The sequence below is a fragment of the Magnolia sinica genome, chromosome 8 (assembly GCF_029962835.1).
Source record: "Magnolia sinica isolate HGM2019 chromosome 8, MsV1, whole genome shotgun sequence".
Taxonomy (NCBI): domain Eukaryota; kingdom Viridiplantae; phylum Streptophyta; class Magnoliopsida; order Magnoliales; family Magnoliaceae; genus Magnolia; species Magnolia sinica.
This window is the reverse complement of record NC_080580.1, coordinates 89103995-89121188: the sequence shown is the minus strand read 5'-3', so window position 1 is coordinate 89121188 and position 17194 is coordinate 89103995. Positions and strand designations below refer to the sequence as shown.

At 40.3% G+C, this 17194-nt stretch overlaps 1 protein-coding gene across 8 annotated transcripts in view; it reads right to left on the bottom strand.

Annotated features, from left to right (window-relative positions):
• The window catches only part of LOC131253631 (PX domain-containing protein EREL1-like), a 28582-nt gene extending 15253 nt beyond the window's left edge, over positions 1–13329 (bottom strand). For 2 of the 8 annotated variants that reach the window (XM_058254710.1, XM_058254712.1), the window contains exons 1-3: positions 13058–13329; positions 7093–7218; positions 945–1049 (exon numbers count right to left, since the gene is read on the bottom strand). In XM_058254710.1, coding sequence (XP_058110693.1) covers positions 945–1049; positions 7093–7218; positions 13058–13150 — 324 coding nt within the window. In that variant the 5' untranslated portion in view covers positions 13151–13329. Of the gene's footprint in view, positions 1–944; positions 1050–7092; positions 7219–13057 lie in introns of those variants that run through there. The other 6 variants (XM_058254711.1, XM_058254713.1, XM_058254715.1 and 3 more) reach the window with 4 other exon arrangements.
• Between the last annotated feature and the right edge of the window lie 3865 nt (positions 13330–17194).

The window sequence follows — 17194 nt, the reverse complement described above, 5'->3', positions numbered from 1 at the left end:
CCCTGGCTGCCGATGCAACCAGCAATAAGCAATTTTCCTTTTCACTCTTGCTGCTGATGCAACAGGCCATATTCTTGGTGCCCCAACATGCAGTCATCTATTAAATTGGGATAGGCAATGATGGCCTGATTATTATAGATCTCCACGTTTTGACCTTCAGAGATAGAATTACAGAAAAATGTAAAACTCGTAGGGATGAAAGGTATTACGTAACGGTATCGGACAGCATATCGGCCAACTTGCTGGTAGACGTTATGGGCTGTACCGGCCACTACGAGGGCCATATCGGCCAATAGGGCCCTATAACAGCCAAAAAACTTTTTCGGTTTTGGACATGTATTTGATGGTGTAACAGGTCATTCTAATGTTGTCTGCCAGGCAGTGTAAGCTTGACCTGCTGAAAATCAAACAAATAGACACTCATAGAACACAAACCAAACATTGGTGGATTAGGGCCCATTACATTAATACAACAAAAGGAATATGGAAAAAGAGAAGGGAAAAAAAAAAGTGATGGTTTACCCCTTCCTCAATATTTTCCAAAATGGTCCACTCCAATTTGATCGATTGGATCCTACTCAAATTTTGTATTTTGATCATCAAAATAAGCCTAGATCTAGTTTAAACTTAGTTTCTAAGCCTCTATGGTTTAAATGAAGAAGGACCAGGAAAAATGAAATGAAAGGTGAAATATATATATATATATATATATATATATATGTGGGTACTTTATGGCCATACCATGTAGGGATGAGAAGTATTCTCCTTTGACAAGGATAAGATTTCATGGTAGAATTGAATATCTTGGCACGAGTGAAACCAGAAGGAAGACATGGAGAACAATTATGTGATCATGAGCCATGACGGAAGCCAAAAGTTTCCAAAAACTAATAGAAGAGATTATTTTTTCTCTACCAATAGAAAAATCAGATTCATATGCTTACTGCCGCAAATAGCTTCAAGAAGTCACTGAATCTTCTAAGTATTCCTCGGGCAGTACTAACCCCTTCTGGTGATTGTACACCAACCTGAACCCTGTAAAACTGTTCCTGAAGAATGTTCAGACAGGAAAAAAGAAAAGACATGTAACAATAATACCATACTCATCTATACCATACACATCTATTTGGGAATGGATGAGTGAAGTCAGTATTTTCCATGTTAAATATCCTTTCAGATGCTTAATGTCAGAGAAATTAAAAGCTGTAACCTTTCAAAAAAAATGAAATTAAAAGTAATAATTAAACTTTCTGGTTGAGATTATAATATAGTTTGCAATGGAGAGATTTCTCTCAAAAGTGAGACATATAGATGCATTTTAAAGTATGTTTAGATTAGACAGGGCACGTAAATTAACTTCCAAAAATCAGGTCAATTAAACAGGGCAGGAACTTCACCTTGTGGATGTATGTCCATTGATGTCTAGCAACAACTAGAAGGACAATCCTCTCAGATGTCCATTGATTAGCAATAACTAGATGGACAATTACAAGAAAATTATCTGCAGCTTTTTAAACTGCAAATAAATGAAAGACCCAAGAAGGAGAAGAGTCTAAGTTGAAAACATAAAGAAGTGCTCTCTACCCTAGACTGAGAAGGAACTCTTATCAAGGTTCTGTAACAAACAAATATATATAAAAGTTCAATTCATTAGATGTGGTATATAAATGGGAATTAGGAATGACTTAAATTAGCAGAGTTTAAGCAGTTATAAAGATATTCAACACTACAAGACTGAAAGAACATTCTTCTTCTTTGAACCATATAAAAGGAATTTCATCAGAAGAAGACATCAGAAACAAAAAGCGCCTAAAAGCAAGGGATAAAAGGCTAATGACAGGGAGCATTGCTGGAGATTGTCAAACATCTGCACACCATAATGCTTCCAACTCCTCAGAATTACAACTTGCCGGGGCAGAACACCTTTAGCCCGAGCTAGGATATTCCTCAGATGTGTAGGATGACCTCTTCCACCTGCTTAGATATGTTATGAAAGGTTTTATTGTTATGCCCCTTCCATATTGCCCACAAAACCGCTCAGAACACATGCTCCCACATGATACCCCTATCAAAATCCCCACGTTTTATGCTTTGAAAGATAACCCTGCTGAACCGGGCATCACCCATGTTCTACCAAATAGCTTAAAGGGTCTGAACAATAGTGAAAACAGGCAATGCATAAGTATGTGCACCACCGATTCAGCATCCTAGAGACAGAATGCAAGCATTAATCACTATCATATTCTTTCTCCTTAGGTGATTCACCCTAAGGACGATATCACTCGTAACAAGACATCAAAAGCTATCACCCTTGGGGGCTCCATTATAAATCCAAATCACAGTAGCAGGAGCCACTTTCCTGCAAATTTCTACTCCTTTAAACAGTTTGCTGAAAAACTGTGGAGAAATTTAATCATTTTTCAAAAGTCCAACTTGGCAACTCCCCTTGTCATTTTCTCCAATATTCGGAGTGAAATATTGAGATGCTCCATAAGGCTCGGGAATTCCTCCGTTTCTTCATCACAAAAGATCTCTTTTGAAGGTGCATGAATAATCTGTCCCTGAAAAGGCTCCAGAAATGTTTTGCCTGTGTTATTTAAAGAGTCCTGATACACATCATATTTTTGGATTTTTTTTTGTTTCTTACTGCTCCACAACTGCAAGATTTCACCAAGACAACGCACAGCGATCTGACATTGAACTCTTATACTGTCCTTTTTTTTGTAGGATGACAATTTATTAAGGAAAAGCAAAGCAAAAGGAATACAAAGCAAAAAAGCTAGCAAAGAAAATAATAATAATAATAATAAAAGAAAAGAAAAGAAAAAACCCACAAAAAAGCCCAAAAACACTCCCCTACCCATAGATTGCAGGGAAAGGGGAGCACACCCTTCACTGAAAAACAAGAAATCTAGCGGAACAAACCACCCCAAGGGAATTGCTTTGGATGTCCCTAAAGCATTTAAGGTTTCTTTCCCTCCAAATGGACCACAAACCCACTAAGAGAAACAATCTCCATTCCCTAAGAACTTCACCACGAAAACCCCCACCGTGCCAAAGCGTAAAAAAGTCCTCAATGGACTTTGGGAAGGCCCAAGCAACACCAAAAAGCACTGAAGGATGAATGCCACACCTCCCTAAAGAAGAAACAATGCATAAACAGGCGGCCCACCAACTCTTCTTCATTCAAACAAAGGGGTCATGCATTGATAATGAAAAGACCCCCTTGCATGACTTATCAACTGCCAACACTATGTTCCACCCCACTAACCATGCAAAAGCCACCACCTTGGAAGGCACACCCAATGTTCGAATTATCTCCAATATTATCTTTATCTCCAGCTCAGCGATACCGATAACACTGGTAGCAATACCGATAACGCATGCAGTATAAAAAATTTCAGGTACTAGCAATGTATCGCTAAGTATCGCCAACGTATCAATATCGCTAATGTAATCGTCAATATTTTCAACTATGTAAATTCTAGGTGTTGCTTGTATTGCCAATGCATCAATATCACCAATGTATTGCCAATATTTTCGACTATGTAAATTCTAGGTAACGCTTATATCATAAGCGTATCGACGATATTTCAATAATATCACCAACGTATTGATATCATCAAAATTTTGCTTATTAGAAAGAAAAAGAAAAAAATTCAATTTTTTTCATGAGAACACGGTTGTATGTAGTGTTTAATTTGTCATTAATAATATTAATAATACCTCGATATTATCAATATTGCAACATGCGCGATATTGAGACCACAATCTTTTGTTTCCTTTCCAATTGTTGATGATTTCTTGGTGAAACATCATGTGTTGTTGATATTTTGCAATATTGATGGATGTTTGGATGGCAGGTTGGATGGTTGGATTGATTTCTTACAACAACACATGTTTTTAAGGCCCCATTAAATGGAAACTTGTTATGTATGCATTCTTTTTGCAATTTTTTTATTTCTAAATATATAGATTTTAACATATCCTGAAGTTACGCTGAAAATTCCACCGTTTTTCTCATGTTTCCCCGCATTTCCGGTTATCAGCGATATTATCGATGATATCGATATCGTTTCTGTATCCCTGGCCAACGAAACTTGTAACGATACCGATACTTCGAACACTAGGCACACCATAGAATCATAGGAAGAAAGTATGCACCTTGACATACGAGTGCGCCTCTCCCTGATAGGGTCCGACAAGAACATCATGGATAGACTTCATCGCAAAATTACGGGTCTCTCCACGAGCCATTGCACCATATTGCCCTCGACCGAAGTTACAACCCCTTCCAACTGACTAAGAAGTGCTAAAAGCTCTTGAAATTCGTCCTCTTGGAGGGCTCTTCTACGCAAGGGGTTCCAAACCCCAAGATTACCACCAAAAATGAAACAGTGCTTGACAGAGATATCAGGGTCCAAAGCAACTTGCGCTAGTCTCGTGTAGATCTCTTGCAATGCTTTATCACCAAGCCAAACATCCTTCCAAAATGTAACCCTCGCCTCATCCCCCACTTCATAAGCTGCCCCTGTAAGGACAGCTTAAGCTTCATGATATCTTGTTAAGTCCCTGTCACTCTATACAAAGAGACACCATTGGACCACCATCCTTCCCTATCTAAGCCATATTTTCTGATGAGGACCTCTTTCCACAAACCCCCTTCTTAGGCCCCAAATTGCCAAATCCATCTTCCTAATAATGAATCATTCATGGACCCCAATGGCCGCATACACATACCCCCCACCCCCCAAAAAAATCATGAGGTGAAATTTCTTCTTGTTAACTTCGCCACTTTGCCAAAGAAAACCCCTTCTGAGCTTTTCTAATTTATTGAGTACACCTTTGGGGCATTTAAAAAGAGACATGAATTATAGAGGAAGATTAGAGAGCACTGATATAATAAGCACAACGCAGCCACCTAAAGATAGCATCCTACCCTTCCATTCGGATAATTTCCTTTCGAACCTGTCTATAACAGATTCCCACAAGCCTTTTGTCACCTTTTTTATGCACAAAGGAAGACCCACGTAAGCCGTTAGAAGGACTCCACATTATAACCAAACACCCAAACAAGAGCATACACCTACTCGTTCTACAGACCAACACACGATGGGGATGACTTCTGCATATTCACCACTAGACCCAAGGCCATTTCAAAAAAAAAAAAACTACCATCCGAAGGTTGTTAATTTGTGTCTCATCCGGCTCACAAAGTAAGATAGTGTCATCCACAAATTGGAGGTGAGACACCCAAAAGTCCCATGATCCCACCTTAAAGCCCCAAACAAGACCTTCTGATACCCCTCCGGCTGGTAACCTACTAAAAGCTTTAGCCACCACCACAAAAAGAAACGGTGAAAGTGGGTTTCCTTGCCTTAGACCCCTAGAAGATTTGAAGAAACCTTTCGGTGATCCATTAACAAGGACTGAAAACTTAGCCGACCCCACTCATTCACAGATCCAACTTCTCTACTTGGCCCCGCACCCCAACCAGCCTAGCATAAAATCAAGAAAAGCCCAGTCAACATGATCAGTCTTTCTTTAAGTCCAACTTACACACTATTCCCCCGGTGCCCTCCCTATGCCGCAGGTTTAATATCTCATTGGCAATGAAAGAACGTTCCAAGATTTGTTTTCCCTCAATAAATGTGCCCTGTCCATATTCTAATTGCTCAGAAAAGAACACATGAATCTAATTAATGTCTTTACAACCAAAGTTTCCTCATTTGTCATCCATGTATGATGCATGTCAAAATCCCTTAAGTGGTCATTTGCATTTGGGGAATTCAAAAGCCTGGTATTCGAATACCCACTACCCTCAAGATTTTGACATCTGGAATATGGTAGTCATAAAAAAATAATAAAAATAAAAATAAAAATAAAATAAAATAAAATAAAATCCCAGCATTTTAAATGCCCACTAGACATTGCGATGCATAAAAAATGGGCACTCTTGATTAGTCATCAAGGATTCCCCAAATCTTGCCTTGTGGTCATTGGCCAAAATTCAAAAGAGATCTTTTTTTATGGGGATGCCATAATTAATGTGTGGGAAACTTCAACTATTTATGATTTTGAGGGTTACAGAGAGGGATTCTTCTTAAGAAAACAGCCAATGATCCATTAAGAAACAACTAGAGGAAAAAAGACAAAAGTTCTCAAGAAAGCACCAATAGGGCAGATTCAGACAATGATAGAATCCAGTGAGGAAAATAGAGAGAGAGAGAGAGAGAGAGAGAGAGAGAGAGAGAGAGCTGGTTGACAATGGTCCCTCTTTCAGTTAACCGACCATTTCATTCTACACATTTATGAGAGGCACGGGAAAAGGAAGAAACAAATGCAAGAATATTAAGTATAACATATAGGTCTAAGCAGTGATGTGAATTGTCCATCATGTGGGCCCCACCCTTGATTGCCCGTCCCTCTCAAATAACTTCGACTAGATGATCTTAACCATCCGATTAGTGTTTTGGGAAATGGATGATCCATATTAAGGGCTGAAAACCAAAGGGGCAATTTACATAGGTATGTGATTCCTCATGAGGGCAGGTGTGAAAAATTTTTACCCATTTTCATAGAAAAATGGGTGGGTTCAAAAACATTTACATGGGAAAGTTGGAGCAAACAGACATGGATAAATGAGATTAATGCAAACCAAATTTACACATGCAATGGGTTCAAACAAATGTGCCCTCACAGTTTCTCACTTTTCAATCCCAAAGAACAAAAATGAAGTAGATAGTTAAAGGTGGCATGCTATTCTTTTGCAATAAATGTTCCTAACAGTTTTTTTTTTTCTACTACCAAACAGACCTTCATAGAATGCGGGAAAAAAAAAAATCCAAATGCTCTAAAAAAGACAAATAGACCCTTTCTAACCATAGGAATAAGAAGCCTGGAAAGCAACTTATCCATAAAATTGCACTAACAAATTCTGTTACTTTTTTTTTTAACGAACAAATTGTGTTACTTACAAGCCATGAATTACAACAACAACCACCAAGCTTTGGAAACAATGAATAACTCAAGTTACCATATCGAAAAACAACAGAGGCTACAAAATTTGAGAAGGTAAACGAAAACCCTCACCACTATAGTATTAGCTGAGCTTCCATCTGAAGTTCTTGACTCGGGTAGCACGATCCAAGACGGGATTGTAACACAGTAACTCCATCCGGTGCGAGGGTCATGTGGCCAAACAGTGTCTCTTCCATTCTACATAAACATAGGATGCTTGCAAGAGTTTAAAATTTAAAGATACCACCAACTTACATAGCCCAATGAACAAGGGTGCAAGAAACCACTAATATAAATGATGTAGGATGATGGAAACTATCCTAAGATACAAGATGAGAGATCAATTACACATTAATTTCAGCAATCAACATGTAAAATCAAGCATATCCTTATAATAGATTCGGAAATTCAGATTTATAACATGAAGATCCTAGGTTTTCACATACGCGGTGCACGAAAATATAAAATAGTTCAAGAGTAACCCACTTAGAAATATGGACTTTCAATCTAGCATGGGTAGTGCAACAAGCACGTGGATAGATAATGATGCAAGCAAAATTCTGGTTTGGGGGAAAGTTTCACAAAAATAAAAATAAAAAATTTGGATTTTGATTAGGGTTTTGGATTCATGGCTGGAAATTTAGGAATGGGGTTTTTAGGGATTCAAATGATCTAAGGTTTAAAATGTTGTAATGGAAGGGAAAAGAGGAAGACAAGGAAAGAAGAAGAAGAATACCTTTCGAAGAAAAGAAAGAAACAGGATGTACCTTGGGAAATCCATCACCTAATTAGGAGCCTTATTACTTTAAAAAGTAGCAAATAAGCTCCGACTTTATAAGTTGGGGAGGCGTTACCTTTTGAAACAGAGCTGATTTGGTTTAATTTGGTAGACATTTTTGGATAATTTTTGGATAAGTTAGTACTTAAACTTTTTAAGTAATTCCCATCTTGACCTTTCTCCTCTTTATAATCTCTTTGAGGTAGGCCCACATGATGAACGACCCATACTGAAGGTGGGGCCCCACATAATGAATGGTCCACATGGACCACATCATAGGTGGGCCCACATAATGCACGGTCACATCAAAGGTGAGCCCCGCATGATGGATGGCATGCATCAAAGTGTGGCCCAACATGATGGACGATCCACATCAAGCCGGCCCTACTTGATGGATGGTCCACATCTAAGGTGGGACCCACATGATGGATGGTGGACATTGAATGTGGGACCACATGATGGATGGCTCGGATCAAAATGTGGCCCTGCATGATGGACTATCAACATCAAGTGGGCCCTACATGATAGATGGTCCACAACAAAGATGGGACCAGAATGATGGATGGTGGACATCAAAGGTGGGCCCCTCATGATGAACGACCCATATTGAACGTGGGCCCCCACATAATGTATGGTCCACATCAAGGTGGGCCCACATAATGAATAGTTCACATCAAAGGTGAGCCCCACATGATGGATGGCCTGCATCAAAGTGTGGCCTAGTATGACGGAACATCCATATCAAGTTGGTCCCATTTGATGGGCGGTCCACATCAAAGGTGGGACCCACATGATGGATGATGGTCATTAAATGTGGGCGTACATGATGGTCGGTTGACATCAAAGGTGGGCCCACATGATGAACAACACATATTGAAGGTGGGGCCCCACATAATGAATGGTCCACATCAAGGTAGACCCATATAATGGACTGAGTGGGCTTCACATGATGGATGGCACGTATCAAAGTGTGCCCCCTCATAATGGGCGGTCCACATCCAAGGTCTCTCATGATAAATGACCCATATCCAAAGTGGGTCACATGATGAATGATCCACATAGAAGGTGCGCCGCACATGATGAGTGGTGGATATCAAAAGTGGGCCCCACATGATGGAAATCCACTTCAAAAGGTAGGGTCCACACTATGGGCACATCAAATGTGGACTCCACGTGATGGGTGATGGGTAGTGGACATTGAGGGGCCTCACATAAAGGACAATTAACATTGATGGTGGGCCCCACATGATGGATGATCTACATCAAGGTGGGCCCCTAATGATGAATCGTCCACATCCAAGACAGGCATTATATGATGGACAACCTACTTCGAAGGTCTGGCTTACACGTTGGATGGTCCACATCAAAGGTGGGCTCCATATGATGGTTGATCCACATCTAATATACGATATAATGGATGGCCCAAATGTCTTAAAATATGAAGATTGTAGCCATCCATTCTTTTATCATTTGGGGCATTGTTAACCTATAGTGAGATCTACCAAAACAAACATCTGAATTGCTCCTATAATAGAGTTGTTCTAATCTTTAAAAATGACGTCAATTACCCTTTAAAAAAAAAAAAAAGCTCTTATTGGAAGGTTTTACCAAACGTGCTTATTTTAACTAAGAGCTTTTTTTGGACTTGAAAAGGTGATTTTACCAAACGAGCTTATTTAAAACAAGAGCTAGAACAAAAAGAGCTTATTGGAGTAGCTCTTATTGAATAGGAGTAAAGATGCCAAATGAGCCATTAGTGAACCTAGCAAATCTGGCCTTGGAAACTTGCAAATGCATAAGCTACCTTTTGTGCTCGAGAAATTGGACAATATAACATTTATTACTTAATTTATTTATATGAATCTTGTTTGTAGAATCAGGTTCCGTCCATTAGTATGCAGTTCAAACCTACATAGTAGGCCAACTTTGATCTTTTTCTTTTCATTCATAAGAGAAATTTATGAAAGGAAAGCCCATGCCAAACTACAACCTAACAAAGGAACCAACTAAGACATCAAAAAAGGATTTGCACCCAACTGCAAAGAAAATCATCTATACACATCGAATTCCTTGAAAAATAGTGCCTAGGAGCTGACATAACCTCTCAATCTATCATTGACCTGGATAACCAATTTTCTTTTATTATTGAAAATCCTGCTATCCCTTTCCTTCCAGGTGGCCCATAGAATTACTAGAAAACACAGAGCCCAGAGTAATTTACCCATAGAAACTTTAGGGCCAATCCACGCCTCGAGGAGCATCTCCATAGAGTCATGCATCAACCAAGCAATCCCAAACTGACCAAAATACCAGCCCCATAAACTGGATACATTATACATATCAACAATGAATAAAGAAAATTATTTGTGCTTTCAGCATCCCTCAAAAGCATGCCACATCCATTCATTATGAGCACTTTCTTCCTATCAAGATGATCAATATTAACACCTTGTCACAACAAGACAACCACTCAAAAGCTGTGACCCTTTGGGAGCCATTCATGCCCAGACCCACGCCATTTGGGCAAACTAATCCCTTCCTCCATCGAATTCCTATAAAGAATTTGATGAGAATTAAGGGATGGCTCCCAACTCCATTTTCTCCTATCCTGACCTGACTAATCAAACACCACTTCCCCCAAAAGCACCAAAAATCTAATAAACCCCTCTTCCTCTCTCAGATACTTTCAACCTGGGAGACAAATAAAAGAGCACTAACCTGCTCATAGCAATTGATGACTTTCACTTCAATGCACCTTGAGATTTTGTAAAGGCTTTCAAAGGAGATCAACAGATTTTCAACACAACACCTATCCTCCTGGAATTTAATCGACTAACACGCCTGTCTTCCCGCACTCCTTGTTCGCCACTAGCACCTTTTTTTTCTAAGAACATATCATCCTCATCTCCAAATTCCATAACCATTTCCCAAGTAAGGCTTGGTTTATTGCTTTCAGATATTCGATACCGAAACCACCATGTTTCATTGGTTGGCGCATTTCTCCTGGATCCAGAAAATGCCAACTTTGATTCATCTTCCGTCCCTTGCCACAAAAAGGTCAGATTTGTGACCATTCCAACCCATCAATGACACTTGTAGGACACTGAGATAGGGACAAAGTACACAGCAATCGACAAAGCCACTTTAATGAGAGTACAACGCCCCCAAAAAAAAAAAAAAATTCCAGGCAAAACCAAGTCACATTGGGAAACATTTTGAACCATGCTAAGTATTTATTTTCTGAGAACAAATTAAACCATGGGATTGGACGGTACACCATCCTTTATCATGAATCTCTCTGGTTCTAGGAAGTGGTTCACTCATTCCTCAATGCAAAGTGGCAGCATCGAGGAAGTCTTGTTGAGGAAATACTTGCATCCTATATGAGGCATGAGTTATACAAAAGAAAAACTAATAAACAAATGGACAACTAAAGTACATAACTGAATTGCAAATACTATTTTTTCCTCTTTGAAAGACAAAGATGCACTATAGGTAAACCATGATGTAGACTGGCAGAACTATTTACACTCCACTATATCATTGTTTGGATCTTAGTTCCGGGATCCTTCAAACTAGGTGATGCTCCCGCTTTAAATCACAGTTTCAACCCACTCCACTCCTGCTTCCTAGCCATTTTTTAAACAGATGCTTCCCCACTCCTGAATCTTTTGCTGCTTCACGTTTTGTGCAACTACAGTCTAGATGCACTATCGAATTGTAACTAACTTCCTAAGCGTTCAGACTGAGCGACGGGGTTCCGAATTACATCTTTTTTTTATTTTTGAAAGACGAAACATTTTATTAGGCAGATCCAAAACAGAACAAAACCAAAAAAAAAAAAAAAAAATCTACAAAGGAAAACTAAAATACAACAACCCAGCGCCAAGGTTGGAAGAAACCCAGGAGACCCAAGAAAGGGCCAAGGCGCTCCCTTAATTTCAAGTTCAATGAAAGGAATGTAACAACATTTTAAGGCAACTTCAACTTCCTCATTATGAATACCAGGAAACGTGACTGCTTGCCATTTCCTCCTCACTGAATGTTAGCAATGACATTCAATATAAGTAATGTTGTAAGAGACTTAGAACCCTTCCAGTTCTTTTGTTTCTTCTATAGAGAAGTTCAATAGCTGCATCAGTAAATACAACATTCAAACTAATTCCTGGTAGCTTTATCGGCAACCAGTGATTGTACTTTGAAAGAGAAACAAACAAGGTACTCATCAAGGTATGGTAAGAAGGCCCATATATGATCGAAGCAATTTCCTTACAATCAAAATTCTGCAAACAATATACGACTCTCTCTCAACTTGGAATTCTCCAAAGGCCAGCAAGATCAATTCTTTTACAGGTTGGAGATGCCATTATAAACCAAAACAACTAGTTTGGATGGTGGTAAATGGGGTAAGTAGTAAATGATTTACTAGCAAATCATTTACTACTTGTGTTTGGATACTCTAATTTGCTAGTAAATCATTTACTACTTGTAAATGATTTACTAGCAAAGCCCCCTTCTCATTTACTAGTAAATGAGAAGATGGCAACGGCTTTTTTTTTTTTTTTTCATGAAAGCCTATAAAGCAGATTTCATTTACCATTTACAGGCTATCCAAACACGGCAAATGATTTACTAGTAAATCATTTACAACTTAAAGCCAAAAAGACAGGCTGTAAATCATTTACAGCCTTTAAGTGATTTACAAGTAAATCATTTACAACGTAAACCATTTACCACCATCCAAAGGACCCCTAATGGAACTCAAGCATTTGTGCATACCCCAGATGCAAACCACACATGCGAGTATGAGATCCTGGCCATTCAGATGGCAACCCAACCTATTTACATGCAGTCCTATCAGACTGATCTGCTCTTAAGGTGGGAATGCACAATTACAGAAGGACAAAACTCCACATTTATCTACACAAGCAGACACATGATAGGCTGACCCGCCTGAATTTTAATTGACCTCGCCAAAGCAAATTCACACAGTGTGATCTCGTGCATGACTGTGCCACATCAGCACACATGAGGAGTCCCGGGCGAGCCTGATCCCATTTCTCATCAAAATCGCCTATTTCCAGTCTCTTTTTTATTTTAATTCTCAATGAGTTAATATTCATACAAGCATCATAAAGATCATCATGGCATCTAACTCACCCGAGGGAAAGAAAAACAATGAAATTCAGAAAATTCAGTGAGAGATGATGAATGCAGACAACGACAGCAAGGGTGGGAAATTGAGAAAGAAAAACATACCCATCTCTTGGGAGGAGGACTCCAGTCCATGCCCAGAGGGAGGGGAGAGGTCCCATCATGCCGATGCTTCGGAGGGCTCTTCTTCAGCATCATATAGACGGCTGCGACGAGACGATCTCTATCTGAGCGTCTATCAAGTTACGAGGGTGGATTTTCCTCGATCCAATTGAGAAAATTCACAGAGGGAAAAAACAGAAACCCTTCCAATAAGAAGATCGAAAGGAATTGAAGGGAGAAAGAGATGCTCTCTCTCTCTCTCTCTCTCTCTCTCTCTTCTCAGTGGAGAGCGTGGCTCAGGTGTCTGCCCCTGTCCGCCCACGTTTGTCCCCGTGTGATGGACGGCTGGCAGGGATCGAGGAATTGAATAGATGCGCCACGGATCAGGTGGTGTAGCCAACACCACCCGCGTTGGGATGCAGGTTGTGTGGTGTTGCATACGCCACCCACACCTGGTGTGTTGATGTGTTGGGCGCTGTGGGGCCCAACTTCATGTATTTGTTTCATATCCACGCCGTCCATCTGTTTTTTCAGCTCATTTTAGTAAAAGAACCCAAAAATTAAGCAGATCTGAATCTAAATTGAACCACACTGTAGGAAACAGCGGAGATATGACCCCACCGTTGAAACCTTTCTGGGGTTCACCGTAATGTTTATTTGTCATCCAACCTGTTGATAAGGTCACTCGTACGTAGATGAAGGGAAAAAACAAATATCAGGCCGATACAAAACTTTTATGGCCGTCGATAAGTTTTTAACGGTGGGTGTTCACTCACCACTGTTTCCTATGGTGTGATACATTTGATCTTCGGATTTGCTTCGTTTTTGGACTCCTGCCCTAGAATGAGGTTTCAAAACGGATGGACAGCGTAGATGTAAAAACACATAGATCACGTTGGTCCCCACAGAACATCGACACACCACCACTGGGGACTCGGTTTCATATGCGGCACGCACCACCGACGTGGGTGGTGGTTGACGTGACAAAGGTACGTGGGGCCGCCGTGATGTATGTGTTATATCCACACTTTCCATCCATTTTTTTCAGATCATTTTAGGTCACAAGCCCAAAAATGAGGAAGATCCAAATCTCAAGTGGACCACACCGCGCAAAAGAGTGGGGATTGAACGCCTACCAATGAAAACATCTTGGGACCACAGAAATTTGGATCAAGCTGATATTTGTCCTTTCCCTTCATCTATGTATTCATGACCTTATGAACAGATCGGATGGAAAATAAACATCATGGCGGGCCATGGGAAGGTTTCAACGATGGCTGTCATTGTACCACTGCTTTCTTTAGCGCAGTCTACTTGAGCTTCGTATCTGCATCATTTTCGCCTACTACAATAAAATGATCTTCCAAGATGGATGGACGGTGTGGATATAACACATACATCACGGTGGGGCACACATAACTGAGTCCGAATAAACGACGTTGCTATGAAGTTTTCCACGATTGACAGCCCACCTAACGGTCTTCCATGAAACCCATGCATCAGGTTTCGACTCACCGGCAAGAATGGAAGATAGGAAAATATTTCTAATCCAATAATCAGGTGGGCCATGACACGTCGTTGAACTGGACTGCCTCGATTTCTGATCGATGGGCCATGACAAGTCGTTGAACTGGACGGCCGTGATTTAATTTTAATGGCCCACCATTTTCGTTTTATTAACCTCCCACTTAAAAGGCCCCCGCCTGCAGTAATTTCGTGTGGTCAGAAGCTATGTGGGGCCATGGAGATGTCCGTGGAAAATCCACTCCGTCCATCAGTTTCTAAAGCTCACAATAAGGTAGGAATCCAAAAATCAGTCAGATCTGAAGCATAGGTGGGACCACGCTAACGAAACAGCAGGGATTGAACGACCACCGTTGTGGGGCCACAGAAGTTTTGGATCAGGAAGATATTGTTGAGTTCAGCTCATCCAAGTGGTATTAAGTTTAAAAGGTTTCAATGGTGGACTTTCCCATTCTCACTGATTCCTGTGAGTGGCGTACCCGAGCCCTCGATGTGGCTAATGTTTAAAATCCTGTTTAAAAAACTAATGGAAAAAGTGGAATTGTCACGGCACATCTGTGGCCCCACAAGCCCCACATAGCTTCTATCGCAGAAACTACCAAAGTTGGGTATCGTTTGGCCCATGATTTCTAGGCAATGTACTTAGAATCAGTTTTCATTGGCCCATGGAGCCCATTCTTCTCACATGCATGGCTAGGGTTGTACATCAAGCTGAGTCAAGACAAGGTGGGCCAAGCTTTGCTTGACTCGTTGTTGCTCTTCTCGAGTTTGAGCTCGAGTTTTACCTTGAACTTATTATTAGAGCCTAGCTTGTTTGCCAAACTTTTTGAGTCGAGCTTGAAATGAGTTAGTGGATCAAGTCAAGGCGAGCTTACCTCGAGTCGAGTTGAGCCTGCTCCCAACCCAACCCAACCCAGCACCCGACTCAACATAGCAACCTGTAATGCCTTAAAAATTGGGGGTTCGTACATACGCTCGACTCCGAAGTTTCCGGATATCACTTTCAATTAATTTTACTGTTTTGCGTTTAATCCTGTTTAATAAGCAGCATAGAATTACCTGAAACATGAATCACAATACAGCTATATATATATATATATATATATATATATATATATATATATATATATATATATATATATATATATATATATATTTATATATATATATATATATATATGAATGGGTCGTACAACCCTAGTAAAAATGCAAAAATGATAAGTCTAAAAGAATATTGCGCTAAGTCCACCACTTAGCGATCCAAAATAGGCTTCAAAAGTCTATGGTGAGCCGCCCATCAGCTGGAAGTAGGACAACTCATCCTCCTCGAACTCAGCGTCACCTGCAGCTACTGAAGAGTCTGGTTGGTGTTTTAAAACACCGTCCCAGAGTGGGAGTGAGTGATCAACTCAATGGGTGCTATTAGTCTTAAGTTGTAACAAACATCAATTATATTATGAATTTAATAAAAGACAAACATCCATAAACACCTAACTAATCTTGTTAATGCAGGTGAATGATAAATGATATGATGCATGCCCTCGCAACAACACTCCCTCGGGCGATTCCATTTAACGATCGCGTATGACCAACCACCCTCATTGCGACCTCAACTGCCGAGTCGCCAACCTAACTAGAGCGATACAGTCATGATCATGTTAGCCAGGTTTTTTATTAAGTCCATTCAAACAGCAGATTGGAGAAACTAGTATACCCCACAATATCAATACCCTAAACTGGTAGCGAGGCCAAGGCCCCTCAACGTGCGAGGCCGAGACCCTGCGATCCTTGATCCCGTTGGGTTCCACATCCCCGACTTCAAGCACATGGGGAGTGCTGAGATGTGGGATCGCTCGTGGTCACTACGGGGAGGCTCTTCACCCTAACATAGGCCGACAGCTCGGACATAGTGTCTCATTCCACCATGTCCGGCTCTCGAGTCAGTGGATCAGTTTCAAATGGTTATCAATGGGCTTCAATGGCTGAAGGGTGTTTCAAGTTCCAAACAGGTGTGAGCAAATAAGGTTAACAAACATGATTGGTCAGTACGTGGACTGGACCTTGCGAGTTCAGGCGTGTACAAGATGGACGACATCGGGTACAAATGACCCATGTAGTCCAACTACTGTCGCCCATCCGTACTCGCCCAAATCCGCCGCCCTAGCCTCAAGGCAATCCTACCAATGGGGACACCTTCTCTGACCTCAGTTTCTTGACCAACCTAGGGATTTGAGGGTATTCATTAGTACTTCAACGAAACAGAATTTATCATCTAACATAAGAGATGTAATGCACTCACACATCGAACATATACAATTAAATTTCTCTATGAATGCAACTATTAGCAAATTTTTGAAATAATGTGTATGTGTGTGGTGTGGGATAGTGAGGAGGCTAAGAATTACATATATCTCATGGCACAAATTTCACAAGAGTTAATGTATCATACATGCTATACAGAAACATTGTATAAGAACCAAATAATGAATAAACATGCGATCACCAAATTCATCATACATGCTATAAGGAAACATTGTGCAAGAATCAAATAAGAAATGAACTTGCAATCACCAAATTCATGCCCAATCATGTTGAGGAACAACAACATTCCAAAAT